The 21,701-nt window shown below is 47.9% G+C and overlaps 1 protein-coding gene and 1 non-coding gene across 3 annotated transcripts in view; both read right to left on the bottom strand.

The window, feature by feature from the left end:
- Positions 1 to 21,701, bottom strand: part of LOC125291278 (transcriptional repressor p66 alpha-like) — a 39,726-nt gene that overhangs the window by 4,469 nt on the left and 13,556 nt on the right. The window contains exons 2-12 of one of the 2 annotated variants that reach the window (XM_048237961.1): positions 13,888 to 14,239; positions 9,055 to 9,193; positions 8,622 to 8,750; positions 8,222 to 8,299; positions 7,244 to 7,368; positions 5,690 to 5,729; positions 4,945 to 5,154; positions 3,018 to 3,309; positions 2,373 to 2,707; positions 1,887 to 1,994; positions 1,381 to 1,621 (exon numbers count right to left, since the gene is read on the bottom strand). In XM_048237961.1, coding sequence (XP_048093918.1) covers positions 1,381 to 1,621; positions 1,887 to 1,994; positions 2,373 to 2,707; positions 3,018 to 3,309; positions 4,945 to 5,154; positions 5,690 to 5,729; positions 7,244 to 7,368; positions 8,222 to 8,299; positions 8,622 to 8,750; positions 9,055 to 9,193; positions 13,888 to 14,234 — 2,044 coding nt within the window. In that variant the 5' untranslated portion in view covers positions 14,235 to 14,239. Of the gene's footprint in view, positions 1 to 1,380; positions 1,622 to 1,886; positions 1,995 to 2,372; positions 2,708 to 3,017; positions 3,310 to 4,944; positions 5,155 to 5,668; positions 5,730 to 7,243; positions 7,369 to 8,221; positions 8,300 to 8,621; positions 8,751 to 9,054; positions 9,194 to 13,887; positions 14,240 to 21,701 lie in introns of both variants that reach the window. The other variant, XM_048237967.1, reaches the window with a different exon arrangement.
- LOC125308798 lies at positions 8,897 to 8,978 on the bottom strand. The gene has a single exon (XR_007195977.1). It is a non-coding gene; the product is annotated as a small nucleolar RNA SNORD60 (small nucleolar RNA).

The following is a 21,701-nucleotide window of genomic DNA, read 5'->3' as shown; positions in this document are numbered from 1 at the left end:
CTGCACCAATTTCAGCCGCATGTTTCAGCAGCATTCCAGAGAGACACCGTTTCTCATGCAAGAGGAGGATGAGGAGCAGCCAGCTCAGGGTCGGATCTGGCCCGCAATGGAACCGGATCTGGCCCATGGTGGAACCGGATCTGGACTGTGGTGGAATCGGACCTGTCCATTCGAGCGGGCCGCTCCCCAGGAGGGAGGAAGGGGCAGCAGCATGAACGAGCCCAGCACTAGTCGGAGGAAGGGAAAGCATTGACCCAGTCACGTGAATGATTGTGACTCCCAGGCTTTGATTTTTCCAGCCCTCGATTTGGATTCTTCTGACTTTGATTCACGCCATTTTGACAAATCAGGTTTTATACCATTCTCAATCTTGCGCATTGGCTGAAGGTGAGGGCAGGGTGAGCATATTTGGGTCTGTGAGTGTGTGTGTGTGTGTGTGTCTGTGTGAGTGTGAGTCTGTGTGAGTGTGTTAGATCTCTGCCTGGATCATTTGCGGGGAGTTGATAGGGGACATACAGCTCTTGTGGCCTGTAGTACACCGGAAGCCCACCACCACTTCAGAGACTGAAACAGACAGAGCGGAGCCTATAGGGCCGCCTCCACACAGGGGCCAATCAGAGAGGCCCACCGGCCTCCACACAGGGGCCAATCAGAGAGGCGAACCCACCTCCATAACCACCAGGCCGGGGCATCAAAGAAAGAGAGAGAGAGAGCCCAAAGCCAGACAGCTGAGATTATAACAGCCCCAAGGCCCCTCTGTTCAGTGAAGGGCAAACCTGGAGATTAAAAGCACTGGCTGTAGAGGTGAATTGCCACTAGAGGGCGCTAGAGATGAGGAGGTGGAGGGTCCTCAGGGGACCGTGATCAGAGCCACATGCTCTTCTGCTACACGGACCACAAAACAACCCTCTCCAGTCCGTCAGTAGAGGGCAAGAGAGAAACATACTTCACTGACCAAAACAAACAAACAAACAAACAAACAAACAAACAAACAAACAAAACTGAAATATGAAAGATTAAAAGGCAGAGGATCGGGGCATGAAAAATGTGAATTTAAAAGACATGAAGAACAAGCAGGAAAAACAAAAAAAGGAAAACACAAAAGAGGACCAGCGATGAAGATTACAGTGACAAAACTGAATGTGTAGAAAATGACTGAGGCAGAGGAAGGGCAGAACTGAAGGGGGCGCTAGCAGAGACTGCATAGAGAAGGTGAGGAGAGGGGAGGCCAGGACAGCTGGAGAGGAGCGTACAGCAGGACACACATTCAGAGGGAGGGGCCCTCACTGCCCGTCAATCATTCAGTGGTCATTTTTGGGGGGTGGGTAAGAGGGGCTTCTGGGTAGTGGTGGTGGGCGAGTGGGCAGGGCCATGGTCTACCTGAGCTGACGCTGCTGGGCTTCCTCCACACAGCGGCGGCGGCGGCAGCGGCGTTGTTGCCGTGGCTACTGTGCCTGCGCCCCCCGGCGGAGGCGGCGCTCTTACCTGGCCGGGCCACCAGGGCGGCGGCGGCCACCGCGCTCTGCAGCTGAGATGAGGACGAGAAGGAGTGGCTCAGGCCGCGCACCCCCACGCCCGACGACTGCACACTGCCACGGGACAGCTGGCCAGAGCCTGGAGACTATAAGAGGGGAAGGGGAGAGCGAGAGATAGAGAGAGAAAAGAGAGAGATGGAGGGAGAGAGATTAATAACACTTCCAGTTAGCTCTTTGATTCATTTCCTGTCTGGCACAACAACACACACACACGCACACGGCTTCCTGCTCTAAATGCTTGTCAGTGAGTGCTTTGGGTTGCACTCTGAGCATAAAAATGTGTTATATAAATAAAAGACTTACCTAGTTTCTCACAAACACACACACACACACACACACTCTCTCTCTCACCTGTCTCACCTGTTTGATGTTGCCATGGTGACGGGCGATGTTGGGGCTGGCCCTGCTGATGTGGTGGTGTTGCTGAAGAGACGAGCGCTGCTTCAGCTGCTGGGCCACCTGAGGGCAGAGGGACAGGACACCAGAGAGACAGGACACCAGTGAGACAGACCTCCAACACACTCACAACACAACTGGTCCTCTAGCACACACTCACACTCCACCAGACCTCCAGCACACACACACACTCGACCAGGCCTTTAACACACTCACACACATGACGTTATCCCATAGAAAGTGAATGAGAAAAGTCTTAACATACAACGGAGCATTGTGAGCGTGGGCCGTTAGACACCTGGACTGAACCAGGTCTGTGCATGCAATCAAATAAATCTATATGAATAAAATGTGTGTTATCTACTGATCTCCTTTCAATCTTTTTTTGAATATAAATGCAACATGTGCACAGATTGCTCTTACAGCATGTTTCAGTCTTACCAGATGCTCTGCCTTGACCACGTGCATGGCGCTGGAGGTGGATGAGGAGGATGAGGAGGAGGTCTGTGGTGATGAAGAGGCGGCGGCGGCCGTCTGCTGCAGGATGCGCTGCTCCATCTCCTGCTCCTGCTGCAGGGCCTTGACGAACGCCGCCTTCAGACGGCTGGTGTGCTCCGCCTTCAGCACCTTCTTCTGATTTGACGACATACACTGCTCGCACAGGACCACTCCCTTGTCTCGGCGCCAGCGGCAGGTGAAGTCGGTTTGGCACTGGACGCAGGTGAATGGCTCGTGCGTCGACTGGGTTGCCGAGGCGACCGGCAGCCCCTGCTTGGCTGTGAGGAGACCAATAAGAAGGCACAAAACAATTATTCATTTATTCATTCATTCACTCTCTTGCACACATATCTTCATGCATTCACTTTAAACAGATTGAGACATCTAAATATAATAATTTTAATCCCTTTTTACACTTCATGATTTTTTTTTGTCTTTGCTAACCCCACTTAACTGTCTGCCTGTGTGTGTGTGTGTGTGTGTGTGTGTGTGTGTGTGTGTGTGTTGCCCCAGGTCCCGGTGTGGTGTGTGTATATACACACACCTCTTCCCAGGTGTGTTTGTATGTGTTTGCGTGCGTGCCTGTACCTCTTCCCAAGTCCAGCAGGTTCTGCACCACCTCCTCCAGGCCCACCAGGTAGATGAACTCGTTGTTGGCGGCCGAGGGCAGGAAGTTGAGCTCAGGAGCAGGCGGTTTGGGAGGCGGGATCTCCAGCAGTGTCTTCTCCAGCTGCTTACGCAGCGCTAGCTTAGCCGCCGCCTGCCGACTCGCCGGAGAGTCTGCCTGGTTGCCCCCGGCGATGCCACCCACGCCGACCCCCGCCGATTGCGAGGTCATCGACGATTTCATGTTGGTTGGGCTGGACTGGGGTTTCCATAACAACACACGAAGAGACAATGTTTTGTTACTTTTTGTTACTCTTTGTTATTTTCATGGAAAGACACACATCACCATTTAAAGGGAGCTACTGAATATAAACTTGCGTGTGTATACATGTGTGTATGTGTGTGGGTGAGTACCCGTGTGTGAGCATGTTTGAATATGTGTGAGCATGCGCGTGTGAGTGCCGTGTTTGTTTGCCGTGTGCGGTACTCATGTGTGTGTGTATGTACTGTCCATGTGTGTACGTGTGTGTGTGAATATGTGTGAGTGTGCCTGTGTAAGTCCCCGTGTGTGAGTGCCCATGTGTACGTGTGTGTGCGAGTGTGTGAATATGTGTGTGTGTGAATATGTGTGAGCATGCTTGTGTGTGTGGGTACGAGCGTGTGTCTGTGTGTGTGTGTATACGTGTGTGTGAGAGTGTAAATGTGTGTCAGCGTGCATGTTTGTGCGTGTGTGTTAGGGGTGGGCGATATATAACGTCTACGATAATATTGTGGTTGTATGAGGCTTCAATGCGTGATTGAGGTTTTTTTTACCAAAGTAATTTAAATACTCAATAATGCCAATCTGCACATGTTTAAACCGCCAATCACTAAATCAGGAGGTGCATGCAGCAGACGCGGGAGAAGCCGCTGGCTGCAGCAGAGCAAGTCACATGATCAGACACACGTAGGCAATAGTAGCCTAATGTTTATTTCATGCAACTACTTAGTTCAAGTGGCATTGATTAGCTAAATAGTTACATTTTTTCCTACACGGTATTTTATGGAGAGAAAACATTTGTCTTTCAGTATTTTAGTCATCAGTTGTAAACAAAGAACTTTTCTTATGTGAACCTTTGATAATGGACTGAAGTTCGCTCTAAATATCTACTTTAATTGAATATGCTAACCATTAGCATCTTTATAGGATTTCTGGGGCAGCCGTGGCCTACTGGTTAGCGCTTCGGACTTGTGACCGGAGGGTTGCCGGTTCGAACCCCGACCAGTAGAAAGCGGCTGAAGTGCCCTTGAGCAAGGCACCTAACCCCTCACTGCTCCCCGGCGCCCGCTGTTGCAGGCAGCTCACTGCGGCCGGATTAGTGTGTGCTTCACCTCACTGTGTGTTCACTGTGTGCTGAGTGTCTTTCACTAATTCACGGATTGGGATAAATGCAGAGACCAAATTTCCCCTCACAGGATCAAAAGAGTATATATCCTTTATACTTTACATTATATACATTCGCCATAAGCTAATGCATCTCTATTCTGTAACCTGTAACATTAGCCTACATGATTGCTCTGAAACACTGAAGGAACTAACTGAGATGTACTCTGTTGGTCTGCTTAGTTTTACAGTGAATATTAAGTAAAGGTTTGAAAGGAACTTCAGCTTCAGACTTTCCATTGGGAAACTTATCTTCTTAGCTAATGTAGCTGGCTTTAGACTACTAGAGTAGACCATATAATTACAATACACACACAAGTGGGGGGGGCAGAATTGGAAATGAGTGACAATGCATTGGTTGATTTGGTTGAAATCATCAAAAATCACCAAAAATGTTGATATTTTTGTCCATAACACCCACCCCTAGTGTGTGTTTGTGAGTGTGCCTGTGTGTGTGTGAGTGCCCGTGTTTGTGTGTGTGCCGACCTGTGAGATGTTGACGAGCAGGCTGGTGGTGGGCACGTTGGCGACGCGGATGAGGCCGCCGGACTGCAGCAGCTTGTGGCTCTGGGCCCCTGAGGGCACGGAGGCGCGTGGCGCCAGCATGAGGGGCGGCGGCCCAGAGCTCGACACGGAGCCCGAGTGCTGCTGGTGCTGATGGTGCTGGTGCTGATGGTGGTGGTGCTGATGGTGCTGGATGGTGGTGGTGCTGATGGTGCTGGTGCTGATGGTGCTGGTGCTGATGGTGCTGGTGCTGATGGTGCTGGTGCTGATGGTGCTGGTGCTGATGGTGCTGGTGCTGATGGTGCTGGTGCTGATGGTGCTGGTGCTGATGGTGCTGGTGCTGATGGTGCTGGTGCTGATGGTGCTGGTGCTGATGGTGGTGGTGCTGATGGTGCTGGTGCTGATGGTGGTGGTGCTGATGGTGCTGGTGCTGATGGTGGTGGTGCTGATCAAAAAATCACCAAAAATGTTGATATTTTTGTCCATAACACCCACCCTCAGTGTGTGCTTCTGTGAGTGTGCCTGTGTGTGTGAGTGCCCGCGTTTTGTGTGTGTGCCGTAACTGTGAGATGCTGGACGAGCAGGCTGGGTGGTGGGCACGCTTACGCACGCCGGATGAGGCCGGGCCGGACTGCAGCAGCTTGTGGCTCTGGGGCCCCTGAGGGCACCGGAGGCCGCGGGGCCAGCATGAGGGGCGGCGCCCATGGTGGTGGTGCTGATGGTGCTGACGCAGAGACTGCAGCTGCTGGGGCGACACCGAGATGGGCTGGAGGGGTTAAGATTTAAAACAGAAATCACAACAAGTGGCTGATAGGGCTTTCAGACATACTGTACGTGTAAGACCAGAGGTTCTGCAGATGTTAAACGGTGGGGCCGTATATCTGAACGACATAAACGGTCATATGGAAGTCTGAACTTAGCCGGTTGTTCTACTGCTCCCCCCCCTAGTATTTCCTCCAGACATTATGTAAATGTGCTGTGTCTGAACGAAGCGTGGAACATGCGGTTAAAATTCACACCTAGTGAGAGCGTGTCGGTGACATTTCTTTCGTGCGTCCATGTTGTTAAATCTGACTTAAATGCCAGTGTCATAATGGAGTGGCATAGTGCTGTCCAGAAAATCTCCGACCTGGAAAGATGCAGACATCACGGAGCTACTGTCCATGAGGGCAGACAGCATTGTGATAGAACACATGAAGGGAACGGCAAGAGACACGTTGATGTAGCCTACAACTGCATCGCAAGGCCAAAGGAATTCAAGACCAAATCATCATAAGCAGAAGGCGCTGAAATGGCAGTAGCCTACAGTGACATTGTTGATGACAATAACAGGAGTATTTATTAAATTGTTAGCCAACACGGTCGGTTTTCTGTTCATTGATAGCCTTCTCATGACCTCACTGCTGAGCCTGATATTTGTTGAGCATAAATATGCCTAGAGAAAATGAAAACAAAGAAAACCCAATTTTGTTCCAAATGCAATGCAATAGACACATGGGGAGAGGATGCTTTTGGAAAAATAAACCATGAAAAAACGAACCACTTCACTGTTATGTTATTATTTTGTTTGTTGTTTAAAAACGTTGTATGTGATGGCCTTGAAGTCTTGAGTTAGCCTACTGAATTGGCTGGTAGCCTACCATAAAGTTTGTGCATGCCCTCTCCAACACAAACCTGATTTGGGGTTCCATAGCCAAGTAATTCTGCTACATAACGTTGAAAACAGATAAATGTGTTTATTTGTAGCACACATACAAATACTGTAGGTCAGTTTCAAGTATGCACACTTACGTGACTACTTCAAGTATTAGCCTACGCACAATAGATTTTTCTTCTTTAGCCTACATAATGCATACACTTTGTAAACAAACAGCAGCTGTGACAGTGGCCGCAAATATTGTGCATCATATCTCGCCTCTTGTGAACTCTACAAGCACCCACCCCTCACTCGACAACCACACAGAGATTCTGTAATGTGCGTGTATGTCGTTCACACATAGGTCCGTATAAGGTCCGCAGGTTAAGGCCCTTTGAGTGTTTTCATCTTTCAATGTGTGTTGTGTGGTTTACTCTGTACAATGTGTGTTGTGTGGTTTACTCTGTACAGTGTGTGTTGTGTGGTTTACTTTGTACAGTGTGTGTTGTGTGGTTTTACTTTGCCCAACATACTCAATCGTGCCACAGTTGAAATGAACAGAACACAAAACTTCACTTCACCATTATGGATCTGGATCATTTGTGTACAGTTTGTGTGTGTGTGTGTGTGTGTGTGTGTGTGTGTGGTGCTCCTCTCACTAAAGGGGGCATGATGATCTGGGAGTTCTGGGAGCCATGTTTGGACACCTGCTGGCCTCCTCTGACCAGGGGCGGCGGAATCACTGTGCCAGAGCTGCGCCCTGACAACACCTGTAAACAACAACATTACTAAACAACAACAGTAACAGCAGTGAAAACATGTGGTGTGGAGGTGAATAGGGTCAGGTGGTGATGATGATGATGAGGTGGTGAATAGGGTTAGGAGAGAGAGAGAAAGAAAGAAAGAAAGAAAGAAAGAAAGAAAGAAATTGTATATTTGCACTCTCCACCTCTTGAAAGGTTACATTCACCCTTTACTTCTGTCTGTCTTAATGTGTAGGACTACACACTTTCAGTCTCTTGCCAGGTGTGTACTTCGGGCAAGCTGTTCTTCTTCTCATGTTGTATGTGTGTGTGTGTGTACCTTGGGCAAGCTGTTCTTCTCATGTTGCGAGCCTGCATGTTTGTGTGTACCTTGGGCAAGCTGTTCTTCTCGTGTGTGTGTGTGTGTGTGTGTGTGTGTGTGTGTGTGTGTGTGTGTGCCTGCATATGTGTGTGTGTGTGTGTGTGTGTGTGTGTGTACCTTGGGCAAGCTTTTCTTCTTGCGGTGTGTGTGTGTGTGTGGTGTTCCATAGCCAAGTAATTCTGCTACATAACGTTGAAAACAGATAAATGTGTTTATTTGTAGCACACATACAAATACTGTAGGTCAGTTTCAAGTATGCACACTTACGTGACTACTTCTACTACAGTGTGTGTGTGTGGGCAGGACCAGTGTGTGTGTGTGGGCAGGCCCTAGTGTGTGTGTGTGGACAGGCCCAGTGTGTGTGTGTGGGCAGGACCAGTGTGTGTGTGTGGGCAGGATCAGTGTGTGTGTGTGTGTGGGCAGGATCAGTGTGTGTGGGCAGGATCAGTATGTGTGGGCAGGATCAGTGTGTGTGGGCAGGATCAGTATGTGCCTCACCTGCTGGGAGCCCTTGGCTGCAGTGAAGGAGCCCCTCACCAGCGGTGGAGGGTTAGCCACAGCACCAGAGCCCACCGCCTGCGCGAGAGCGAGAGAGAGAGAGAGAGAGATTGTATATTTGCACTCTCCACCTCTTGAACGGTTACATTCACCCTTTACTTCTGTCTGTCTTAATGTGTAGGACTACACACTTTCAGTCTCTTGCCAGGTGTGTACTTCGGGCAAGCTGTTCTTCTTCTCATGTTGTGTGTGTGTGTGTGTGTGTACCTTGGGCAAGCTGTTCTTCTCGTGTGTGTGTGTGTGTGTGTGTGTGTGTGTGTGTGTGTGTGTACCTTGGGCAAGCTTTTCTTCTTGCGGTGTGTGTGTGTGTGTGTGTGTGTGTGTGTGTGTGTGTGTGTACCTTGGGCTGGCTGTCCTTCTGCATCTGACTCTGCCGGAGTCTCTTGAGCAGCACTAGTTTGGCCTCCTCCAGTCGCAGCTCCTGCTTCAGCTGCTTAATAATGCGCTCCCTCTCCTCTGGGCTGCTCTTCTGCACACACACACGCACACACACGCACACGCGCACGCACACGCGCAACCACGCACACACCACACACACAGTCAGTCAGAGTAAGGCCTACACCCAATAATACATTGTGTCTATTTGAACAGGTATGAAAATGTGTATGTGTGAGTGCGCCTCAGACGTACAGTCGTAATCAAATGCTGCTCAGCAGCTCATACGAGGTGTCAGAAAGAAAGAGAGTCATCAATGGCACAAGGGAATGGGAGCGGTTTTAGAGCAGGCTGTGTGTGTGTGTGTGTGTGTGTCCTCAGCTGGTGTGTGTGTGTACCATCAGCAGGTCTGTGTCCAACTCTTTGAAGTGGCCATTCATTTGTGGGCTGGGGGAGTCGTTGTCTGACAGGACAATGACATCATCATCATCATCATCATCTTCAGGTGTGGGTGGGCTATTCTCTTTTTTGATCTCACTGGAGGAAGAAAAAACACACATCAACAAACACAAAAGCACAAACAAACCCTCATAAACAGATGTTACACACTATATAATACACAATGAACTGCTAGAGGAGCTTTAAAATCATGAGCAATGATTCAGGTCCCTTCACCTCAGTTGATCCCACCTCATGCAGTACACCACGTGTCCACCAGAGGTCACCCTAAGCAGCATGATCATTCACTGTGTGCTTGACTGCACAAAAGCAGTGTGTAACACCGCGCACCGATAAACCCCATCTGTCCCGCCATCACACAGTCCCAGCTCGGCCACCATGGAGTCACATGACTAGTCGGGCACCCGCCCCTACACACAACCACACTCCCATTGGCCCACGGGCCCGTCAGTCATACAAAACAACTGCCATGCTGAGGAAATCGTGTAGATGCACTTTTAGGGTTCTAGACTAATCGTGGACTAAGTAAAGATGGTGGTGAAAGCAGTGCTTAGATTGTGGAAAAAACATAAACTGGATAGATTAGGCTTCTTTACAGCTGTGGCTGTGTGTGTGTGTGTGTGTGTGTGTGTGTGTGTGTGTTTATTGGGCGACTTCTTTATAGTTATTGTGTGTGTGAGTGTGTGTGTGTGTGTGTGTGTGTGTGTGTGTGTGTGTGTGTGTGTGTGTGTGTGTGTGTGTGTGTGCGCACGTGCGTGCATAAATTAAGATTCTTATGTTAAGTTCGACTTTTTGCCACCAGTGTTAAGTCTGACTCGAGTTCCTCCTGGACTTGGGTCATATACACAGGATGAGACGTGATCCCAGGGCAGGGCACAAATAGACTGTACTTCAAGTGACATGATATGACTGTGTGCTTAGAACCGCAGAACGGTTAACTGAGGGCGTTTTCCGACCAACAGATAACGAATTCTTGAACCAGTTCGGTTCAGAATGTTTTGAAACCTTGGTGCTATGTGGCGAACGAGCCTGCATAAACAGAAGTACCGGTAAATGAAATGCATACACAGAAGGATAATATGACAGCGATCTGGTAAAAAGGACACAGCCACTCAGGTTTGCAGGAGAAACATTAACAAAACCATTTTTTGGTTCCAGCTCCGAACCAAGGTGTCACATTCTGAACCAGTTTTTGTTTGGTTGAAATGCTCCAAACAGTTCAAATGTTACTTCTCGAACGGGAACAGAACCAGCAGGTCTCTGTCGGAGGAAAAGGGCTATGATAGGCCTTATCCACCACCGAACCTCAGAACACAGAACCTCCTTTCTGGTTCATGTTCTTGATGTTAAAGGTGCCATGTGTAAGAATTGAGGTAAAAATATCCAAAAAAATGAGCTACACACATCAAAAGAATGAGAAGAAATAAGTGCTGCAGAGACATCAACCTGAATTAGCATGCTAAATTACTAGCCACAGCCCGACAGGTGTCATAATACCAGTTTCGGCCATGGGAGGCGGTATGCGGACAACATAACCGCCAGCCAAACTGCAATACACGTGTCTCGGTTGTTACTCTAGGGTAGACCAACTCACTTTCTGGAGGTGTACTGCCCCCATCTTTTATGGAATGTGGAGTATGAATTGATTTTTTGGCGGACATTACACATGGCCACAACGTAACGGGGATGTGAGCAACCTGTCTGAAATGTGTAACTCTTCTGGTAGCTGCACCGAGCGAAATCAGAATCCAGTGTAGATCTGTAAATAAACTGTTAATTGTGTTTGTGTGCCATCAACCCACATCTCCATGTGTATGCGTGTGTGTGTGCGTGTGTGTGTGTGTGTGTGTACACAGGTTCATTTCTTCTACTGCCAAAATAGAGCTGAATGAAGCCAGCCACATTAATGACCTCAGAAAAGACCATTAACAACACTGCACTACCTCTTACAGGGGCATGCTTCACAACCATTTACTGTATGTGACACACACTAACACACACACACCGTTCTCACACTCTCACCACTTCCGCCATGGCACAGCAGACACACGGAGCATGGGAGCGCAAGCCCTGCTACCCTCAGCGGCAAGACAGGAAGTGACAGTGAAGCGAGGCGAGGTGAAGGGAGGAAGCTGGCTGAAGCTGTGCTTCAGGAGATCGCTGTGGCTGCGTTCACTCACGCAGCCTGCTGCTCGAACCCAATGCTGACCGGGGTGGGGGTGGGGGTTGGAGTGTGGTCCACCACAGAGACGAAAACTACAGCACTCTGGCCTCCTATAAAGTTCCCAGGGATTTGTTAGTTTCGAAGAGGTGTGTGTGTGTGTGTGTGTTTTGTACGGTGGAGAGATACCGCACTCGGTACTTCAATTGTCTTCTCCCGTGAATACGCTTGATTGGACAAAAAGTTGCAATAAACTGTAAGTCATAAAGGAAGGGAGTCATGGCAACACACCTGCCTCACATACTGCCAAATACTCCCACTTCAATGCGTCTCACTGAACAAGTGTGCATATGTGCAGAGTAGGGTGGAGCTCATCCTCTTCTATGAAAGTTGGGATGTCAATAGGGACTGTGAGTGAAAGGGTGTGGGTGGGTGTAGCTCTCCTTGTTTTCTCTGGGCCGAATGTGTAAAGGCCTAGTGGAGCTTCAGTGAGTTCATTTGGACAGGTGATTACGTAGCGCACATGAGTGAATGCTCCATTGTGTATGCTTATATATTCTCATCTCATGTGTGTCTGACTGTGGGCATGCGTTTGTATGTGTGTGTGTGTGTGTGTGTGTGTGTGTGTACGTGCGAGTGTTGGAGACAGAGACTTCCTGTGTATTAATCAGTCTACAGAAGCTGGTCACATGACCAAGTGTTTTTCCCCACACAGTCATCATGTGACACCCCCCACCCCCCCATCCCTCACGGTTCCTTCCAAAGTGGAAACCATGGTAACAGCCGGCTAGAACCGGTTTGTGACACATGGCCTTCATTTTGTGGAGTGAAGTAGGGTTCAGGTGATGCAGAAAATGGTGCCACAACTACTTTCCCTGTGTCATCATAGTGTGTGTGTGTGTGTGTGTAAAAAAGTGAAGGATCCCCCAAAAGGCTGACACAGCACCAGTTTACACACATGACCACAGACCAGCAAACATTGCTACATTTCACAACAGAACAGCGCATACAAGTGACCACAGACCAGAGAACTGACCAGTTCACAAATGTGACCACTGAGCAGCTTTCTTATAACCAGAGACCAGCCAAAGACCAGTACTCGCTCTCCCACTGACGAGTACTAACCAGCATTGACCAGTATGTCAGTCTTCCCTTTCCCACTGACAAGTAACGTTACTTATGACCATGGACCAGCCTACAGCAGGAAAGCAGAGACTCCTTTAATGAATAAAACAAACCACTGCCCCACTCTCAGGTGCTCTCCGACCGAGGGTCTCCCACATACAGACCTTACGTGGGCGGCCTCCCCGGTATATCAACGGCTGCCCGAGTAAAATTGACAACGCGGAGCGCTTTTTAATTTAGAGACCGGCGCGGCCGCTCTGTTCCGCTCCGGCACCGCTCACACCACGAGTCTGAGGCATGCCCAAATCCACCCAGATCTCATGTCTTCAAAAGACCGTTATATTTCAAAACAAAGACACTTGCCATAGTAATGTAACGATTAGGCTTAGCCGCAGCTAGGTGAGGAAGCTGCTATCAGTGGCTAGCAATCAGAAACAGGGGCAGGGACACAGGCCACAAAAATAGCACACACTAGGCAGGTCAAACGCACACACACACACACTACACATACACATACAGGGGTGGACGCAGCCCCCCACACAAAAAGGATCACACACGAGGAAGACCTAAAAGGGTAACACGCTACACTAAAACACGGACATTAAAACAGTAAATAAAGGCATTAACACACACAGACAACCCCCAGTTCTCCCCCATATCCCAGAATGCATTGTGCCAGAGTCCGTAGCACATAGTCCAGTGTGCCGACGTTACAGTGAGTTCGTTGGGGATGAAGTCGCTAAATATTTTAGAAAGGAAACTGAAAGTCATAGGGCTTACAAGCGTACTATTCCTACAACTAGATACAAACAATGTAGAGCAAGAACAACTATGTGGTGACACTGTTCCAGTGAGATTTATTTTGGAATTTAAGACACATTTTGAGGAAACATGAGTGTGCTACAGAGAGCAAAGGAAAACGTGAGCAATTTGAATCACCTATGCTTTAAGTAAGGCTGAAGTAAAACTTGCTAAACCTGTATTATTTAGGCAATTAATCCCACTGATCCCTTTAGTTTTAGGCTTGTGTACGTTGCCAAGCTTGTTCGTCGTTGCACTGTCGGTGTTGCATTAGGCTCTCTTACAATACATGTTCTATACTGTAAGTGACATTGCGGTTTCTTTTAGTTCTTTGGGATTTAAGTTTTCTAAGGTGACAATTCGGCTTGTAGATTATTTCTCCCTCTTTTAAATTGGAGCGAGCATGGTGGAGCGATTTCACTGAAGCAGGAGGATTTTGAAGTGGAGCGGGGAGCGAAATTGAGCGGAGTGGCCTGACATGAATTTGAGCGGAGGAGCGGCCGAGTGAACAGCCACCTGAGCGAGGAGCGGGATATTCGCACCGCTCAGCTCCGCTCACTAGCTCTGACACCCACCCACACACACATACAACCCCCCTCCCCCCCCAAACACACACACACACCCAACCCCGCCCCCACACACATCCACACACCAGCCCACCCACCCACACACCCGTTCCCCTCACCTCTTGGTGCTGGTGCTCATGTCCACGGGCTGCTCTCCTGTCTGCACCTCCACTTTAATGGTGGCCTTCACCTCTGCTCCGCTCAGCAGGGTGGAGGAGGAGGAGGAGGAAGAAGAAGAGGAGATGGTGGTCCTCCCAGTGGTAGTGGTGGGTTCCACCTTAGGTCGGGAAACCTTCTCTGACCTCTCATCACGGCCCGTCGACTCACCCGCGTCCTCCAGGCGTGCCCGCTTGGCCTCGGCCTCAGGGAGATCACTGACGGTGGGGGTGACGGTGGTGGGGGGGAGCGAGTCCCTCTCTAGCGCCCTCTTCTGGCTGCGCGTCTGTCGCACGGCGTCCTCCGACATGACGGCTGCCCCAGTTGAGAGAGAGAGAGAGTTATTTGAGAGATTTATTTGTGTCCAGACTCCAGTCTAATGTTATTGTTATTCGGCAAATGTTGTCCTGAGTATTAGAAGGTAGTCTTGTAGAGAAAGAGAGTAAAGGTGAGGAGTGAAAGTGGAGAGTCAGACGTAGACAGAAAGAAGACAATAAGGAAGGGTAAACAAACAAGAGATAAACAAACACCAAAATACCAAACATCACAATACCCTGGACTACCTCTTCAATGCATGGCCTACTCTTCATCACACAGAAATAATGTCCAAAAACAACTGTCCAGTTTTATCTAGCCCACCTTAGTCCATCAGTCACACTTCCACATGGCTACCTAACATACATGTGTGTTCATGGCCTTACAGCTCTATGTGTCTAACACATTTACTACTACTGGTAAAGAGAGAGACGGGGTGACACACACCATCACATGGAGAGACACAGTAACACAAAGACAAACAGACAGACACAACACAGACAAAGAGAGAGAGAGACAGACACAACACAGTAAGACTCAGTATGGTTAGAGATGGCTCAGCATGAACCAAAACAAATGACGAGTAGATAGATTCAAAGTGTGGCCATACAAACACACACACACACACACACACACACACATGTGTGTGTGTTCATATACACACCCAGACCAGGCCACCCAGAAATAGCCGAGGCCTGCGGCCTCCCAGACTGGGCTTAGAACTGCATGGCCAGACAGGAAGAGTCATTCAAAAGACAAACACACTACCTTAACCTCTTCAGTGCTGGACACCACACACACACACACACACACACACTTGATACAGACACCACTACCATGCAGGTGGGTTGAAGGAGAAAGTAATTACTGATACTTTCCTATGAGTGTGTACACACTATGTCTTCACGAGATAAGCAGCATTAGAGTATGACAGTCAATGTGGTGTGTGTGTGTGTGTGTGTGTGTGTGTGTGTGTGTGTGTGTGTGTGTGTGTGTGTGTGTGTGTGTGTGTACCTACCACACAGACTGTACTGTCGCAGTACCTGGTGTTACAAAGCCTCCCAAACTTACTCTCACTTGTACACACGCACACACACACAAACTCACTCTCTTTCTCTCTCTCCTCACACACACACACACCGCCATCTCATCTGATAAAGATAGCTGACTCAAGGACTTTCTCTCTCTCCCTCTCTCTCCTTTCTCCCTCCCTTCTCCCATAAGAGTGACATCACAGAGCCACACACACACACACATGACCCTACCCAGGATGCACTGGGAAACACAAAGCACTTTCCCCAGAACCGGTTTGAGCCAGTCTGCCAAAGAGAGACAGTATGTGTGTGTGTGTGTGTGTGTGTGTGTGTGTGTGTGTGTGTGTGTGTGTGTGTAAAACAGAGAGTGTGTGCGTGAGGGAAAGAGAGGAAAGAGAGGAAAGAGAGGGGCAGAGAGAGAGAGAGAGAGAGAGGGTGCACACGAGCGAGCGAGCGAGAGAGTGTGTGTGTGCGCGAGCGAGAGAGTGAGGGAGAGAGGGAGTGTGTGTGTGTGTGTGTGAGAGTGTGAGAAAGGGAGTGAGAGAGGGAGGGAGAGGGAGAGTGAGAGCGTGCGTGCGAGAGAGAGGGGAACAGAGAGACTAAGAACATGCTTTAACCCTTCATGTGCCACAACTGTGGATCACGTAGATGCAAGAGAGAGGAGCCAGAAGTATGCTTGAAACCCAGTGAACACTGGAGGGAGAGGGAACCGAGGCCTAAACACACACAGTCACATTCACAAATACATGAGTGTTTGTCCATAGGGCATGTCATCTCACCTATTGAAAGGGGCATATCAGCAACAACCCAGTCCAGTCAGACTTCTGTCTTGTGAGTGTGTGCGCATACACACACACACAGGCCTCATATTCTCCTGCTGCATAGACCTGTCTTTGTTTCACCTATTTCTATATTTACGGGTTGTGTAAACACTGTAGCTCCACGGTGGTGAAAGAGAGGATGAGAATGACAGAATGGATATATGAGAGAGAGAGAGAGAGAGAGAGAGAGAGAGAGAGAGAGAGAGAGAGAGAGAGAGAAAGAAAGAAAGAGACAGACAGACAGACAGACAAAGAGAGAGAGACAGAGACAGAGATAGAGACAGACAGACAGAGCAGAGATGAAAATGTGGACCAACCAATTCGCCATGGCGATGATGGGTCAGATTTTTGGAGCATTGCATCTGGATGGCAGATTACAGTAGGCTTACACTCAGGTCACACAGAGTACAGCTGCACGCACGCACACACACACAAATTTTGCATGAACACAAAGCTGTACATCCATCTTCACACACACACACACACCCTGCAACACACTACCACCACCGAGAGGTCATCAACTCCTGCCTTCATCCAGGCTTGTCAGACCCGGGGGCAGGACGAGACCTCAGACATGAGACCTGATGACCCAGGCATGGACTCTTACACTGACTGCATTCGGACTAGGGATGTAACGGTATGAAATTTTAACTTCACGGTTATAGTGACCAAAATCACAGTTTTCGGTATTGTCACAGTATTTTTAAAAGTGTGTTCAATATGTTCAGAAAGCACTGATAGGCCTACACAAGCTAAAATAGTTTAAAAAAGTTTGACAGTGTTTACTATGTTACAAAAAATATGGGCAAAACCTTATCAAAAGTTAACCGGGAATGCTGGAACTGATTTTCACCTGGGGGTGCTAATAGTTGTTACTGAGTAGATGTGATCCCTTTATTCTGGTGCATTTTAAGGTGGCCTATTGTTACTGGTAGAGATGCACCGATTGCAATTTTCTGGGCCGATACTGATTTCCGATTTTTCATAGAGTTTGACCTGTCGATACCGATTTTAGCCGATTTTTACATATAAAAATGTAATCAACTTATCAATAATGAAATGGTTGTTAAAAAAATGGAACCGGTGAGCAGACAGATTCTTCTTCAAGTCTAACTTCAGCTGCAGTATCAAATTATGGATTAAGTTAAATTGACCCATTTTTTTTCTTCTCACATCCAATATCTAACTAAAGATATAAGAACAATTTTCATGATACATTTAAACATGCTACCATGGAACATATTTTCATTTGCATTGATGAATTTATGGGAGGGCGAGGGAAAAGTGGGAGTAGGCCATTACGCAAACACAGGGGAAGAGAAGTGCTAATAGCGATTAAGTGCTCCACCATATATGAAAACAGCGCACGTCTGTTTTGCGGTGAAAAAGTTAAATCTAAATTCCGGTTAAATGCATCAATTAGGCTATTGAAACTTTCAGAGACAGCTGATTCAGTATTCAGAGCATCGGTTTTCTTCATTGTAGGCTACGATGTAGGGTTGGGTATCGTTTGGGTTTTATCCGATACCGGTGCTAAATCGATACTTTTAAAACGGTGCCGGTGCCAAACGGTGCCTGAACCGGTACTTTGTTATTAAAATGTTTTAAATTAAAATGGTCTGAAGCATGAATTGCTTTTTTTTAATTGATAAGACAAATTTGAACATGAAATTGAACTGTTATATTCAATTTACTATCAATATCTCATTGCTCCTACGAAGCTCTGCTTTCACGTTTACCCAGTGTAGGCGGTTTGCCATAAGGTATGTTAAAACCGCTTGCCATAGAACTGCCAGGTTATGGACAACGCAATTTGCAAGCAAGCTAATCTAACAGGGAACAGGGACTAACAGTTAATTCAGTGTGTTCCCAAATACTTCAAGAAATTTCATGTCTTAATCCATAACACGCAATAGTTTTGAACATGTTAGGCTGTTGAAGTGTTTAGATTCCCAGCGCTAGCCTAGTAGGCTAGGCATTTTAACAGCAACTATGGCTATGCGCTAACACCAGTCAGCTGAGTTTAATTAGCGATAACGTACGGAGATGGTTTCGTAGCCTCTTTGACAGCTCAGTGACATCAGGTATGTAACCTACATATTTATGTTTTTGCTAGCTAACTTTTAACATGATCTTCATATTAATTTTGATGCTATATGGGCCTCATGCACATGAAAGATTAATATAATGCCATTATGTTGTTTAGAACACACCATGAAATAAAGTTTTCACCTTACAACTTTGCTGACAACATTTAAAATAAATGCCAGTTAGCGCATTAGCAAGGATATTGTGTAACATATAGGCTACTGTTGATGTTGTTGCTTAGCCTTTTGCTTGTGTGTAGTTAGGCCCACTGCTAGATTTTGACAGGAGCTCGCGATATCGCTTTAAAGTAAGCTACCTGGGCTCACGCAAGCTGTCAAACACTGTCCACTGGCCTATATGGTGCACCCCTCTGGTTTATACATCCAGTGTTTATGTTAGCTATCGATAACTGTGTCTGGATGTGTTGCTATCAGAGCAAGACATTAGAGATGGCGCATGACATGCAGTGATGCCTCGTATAAAAAATAAAATAAAAAAAACGCAATTTAAGCACCGAAATCTGCGTTGTTATTTGATGCAGTTACTACCGCTTGCGTCAGCACCGGTGCCATATTAGAACACCCTGTTTCGGTGCCCAACCCTACTACTATGTCAAAAGCAACTTTAACGTTTGTTTGCCTTTCTAATAGGCTATCGTTTGTTCATTTTCACGACATCCACTTCTCAATCTGCTAGGGTATTTTAAGGCATAGCCCTAGTCTACGTGCAGTAGAGTATTTTTTTTAAAGTGGAGTTACTACTACTAGGGCTACTGTATGTCGCTGCTTGTTGACATCTTATTATCATGTAGCCTATGATCGCTGAACTTGGATTCTTTTTTAATGTTGCAATCGGTTATCTCCGTTCAGCAGCACTTGTGGTTCAGCTGTGGGCACGCAATTAGCGGCAGTGACGGGCGGTGATGAGCGATGTTTACGTAGCCTAATCAAGTGACGGCTTAGTAAATTCCACGCAGTAGGCCTATGGCAAAGCACAGCGTTTGCTGCATAGGAAAACTCAGTAGCCTTTTAGCGCTTTCTTTGTAGCACTACATCCACCCCTGAGTGTTGGCCTGGTTGCTAGCTTCTTCAAACTTTGCAAACTCAGCTGGGTGTTGTTACAATTGCGGCGCACAAGTGCATTTGACGGGCATCGCCGGTCATGGCCAATCACGTGAAAATCGGCCAATTCCGGTCACCAGCCGATCTATCGGTGCATCTCTAGTTACTGGAGGAGGACATATTTTCATTCACATTCATAGTATACATCCTGACTGCCGAAACAAACTTTGTGGCTACATGATGCAGTGTACGTTTTGCGGTGAAAATGTTCCGCCTTTTAAAAGCAGGTATAGCCTAACGGAATCTCAGTTAAATCCATCAATTAGACATCAGAATCAGTAGTGTACCATTTTTGTTTCATTGTACCAGGCCTACTGTATGTCAAAAGCAGGCTCGGATGAAGCTGGGAAGGATTAAACACACGGTTTCCACACCATGGTAATCAACTGTGATAATTATGATATTTGAAATGAAAACGGTAATTGTTATCGTCAACATTTTTATCGCGGTTTACCATTATACCGGTAATCGTTACATCCCTAATTCGGACTCGTCAGCTGGAGACTTCGAGACTTTTCTTTCTTTTTCTTACTGCTCTCTACTGCTGCCAACTTTTTCCTAAATATCTGTTTTGTTCTGAAGCATGTGCACTATTTGGCATTTGAAGAGGTGACAGCTGTGTCATGTGTCCGAGTCGACTTGGCTAGATTCAGATCAGAGAGTGAGCCAGAGTGTGTGTCTTATCACCTGAGTCCCACCCAACCCTAATGGCCTCATGGAGACAGAGACAGACAGACAGACAGACACACACACACACACACCCTACTACGCCCTTATGGACACACAAACACACTCACTCACAGACATACTCAACCAGCTCATGGGCACACATACTCAACACGCCCTCACAGACACACACAACATACTCAGACACATATAGTCAACACTTACTCACACAGGCACACACGCGCACACACACACACCACTTCCTCACGGAAACAAACACACACTCAACACCCTCACACACAACATACTAGACACATAGTCAACACGCTCACAGACACGAGCCGGCAGCAGTGGCCTACTGGTTAGGGCTTCGGACTTGTAACCGGAGGGTTGCTGGTTCGAACCCTGACCAGTAGGAACGGGTGAAGTGCCCTTAAGCAAGGCACCTAACCCCTCACTGGTCTCCAAGCGCTGCTGTAGCAGGCAGCTCACTGCGTCGGGAAATTACCTCACTGTGTGTTCACTGTGCGTTTTTCACTAATTCACAGATTGGGATAAATGCAGAGACCAAATTTCCCTCACGGGATCAAAAGAGTATACTATACACACATTCTCAATGCGCGCTCACAAACCCCCACGGACTCAACGCCTGTACGGACTCAATGTGCCCTCAGAGACACAGTGTAAGACTGGAACTATAGGCTACTCATACGTCAAACTTGTTGCTTTTTACAACACTAATGTATTAGCGTACCTAATAAATTCAATTTGAGACAGACAGAGAGAGCATAAAATAGAGAGACAGACGGGGAGATTGTGTGTGTGTGTGTTTCCTTGTGTACACAGATTGGCATGTTGTCCATACACAACCATGTGTGTATGTCCACAGAATGGCTCCCTGTGATCAGATTTCACGTGCCTAGAGGGGAGAGCGTCCATCTCCAGCCTCCCCCAAAAAAGGACACGTCTCAGCACCAGACATGACCACTAATACAGGAGTGGCCATCAGGCACTGTCCTTTAGCTAAAGTAGCTCCGAGAAGGCAAAAAAAGGTTGGAGACGCAGAGCCCTGGTCCAGACCAGATATCCTCCACCATCACAGCCCACCATGTGGACCCGCCATGAGGGGCTCATACGCTTGATGGCCTTTTTGGGCCATCAAAAACCCTCGCCTAACCCTAGTACCTTCCAACATCCACCCTTCTCATCACGCGGCGTTCCTCAGAGAGGGGCCGAGGCAGGTTAACTACGACCTTCACCCGTTACAGGAAGGGAGAATTAAAAAAGGGTTTCTGAAAAATGAAAGAAGCTTCCACTACTGGGCTGCCCACCAACCAGTTGGGTTCTGTTCAACGTCTCCTCGTGTTGAAATGGTGTGGCCTCCAATCTTTTGTAACCACACTGCCGGCTGATACTCTACAATGGCACTAACTGTGCATGCCTCAACTGTGCAGGCCAGTATGTTGGACAACAAAAACCATGAGCCCATGGTGAGTGACTGTGTGACTGACTGTCTGAGTGTGAGCGTAAGTGTGTAGGGGTTAGAGTCGTCGTGCCTGGAGCCCCTGTAGGGCCCGATGGGAAACCCCAGAGGCCTGGAGCCCAGGCAGGTCTGCTGTGGGGCGGGACTTTGGGTGTCTATGGAGACGCTCATTTGCATAATAACCTGCTGTGATCTGGTGAGATCAATCTACTGTTTGGTGAGACGCCCGAGTACACACTCCCCCACCCA

Source organism: Alosa alosa, chromosome 1, assembly GCF_017589495.1.
Source record: "Alosa alosa isolate M-15738 ecotype Scorff River chromosome 1, AALO_Geno_1.1, whole genome shotgun sequence".
NCBI lineage: Eukaryota > Metazoa > Chordata > Actinopteri > Clupeiformes > Clupeidae > Alosa > Alosa alosa.
This window is presented reverse-complemented; position numbering and strand designations above follow the sequence as displayed.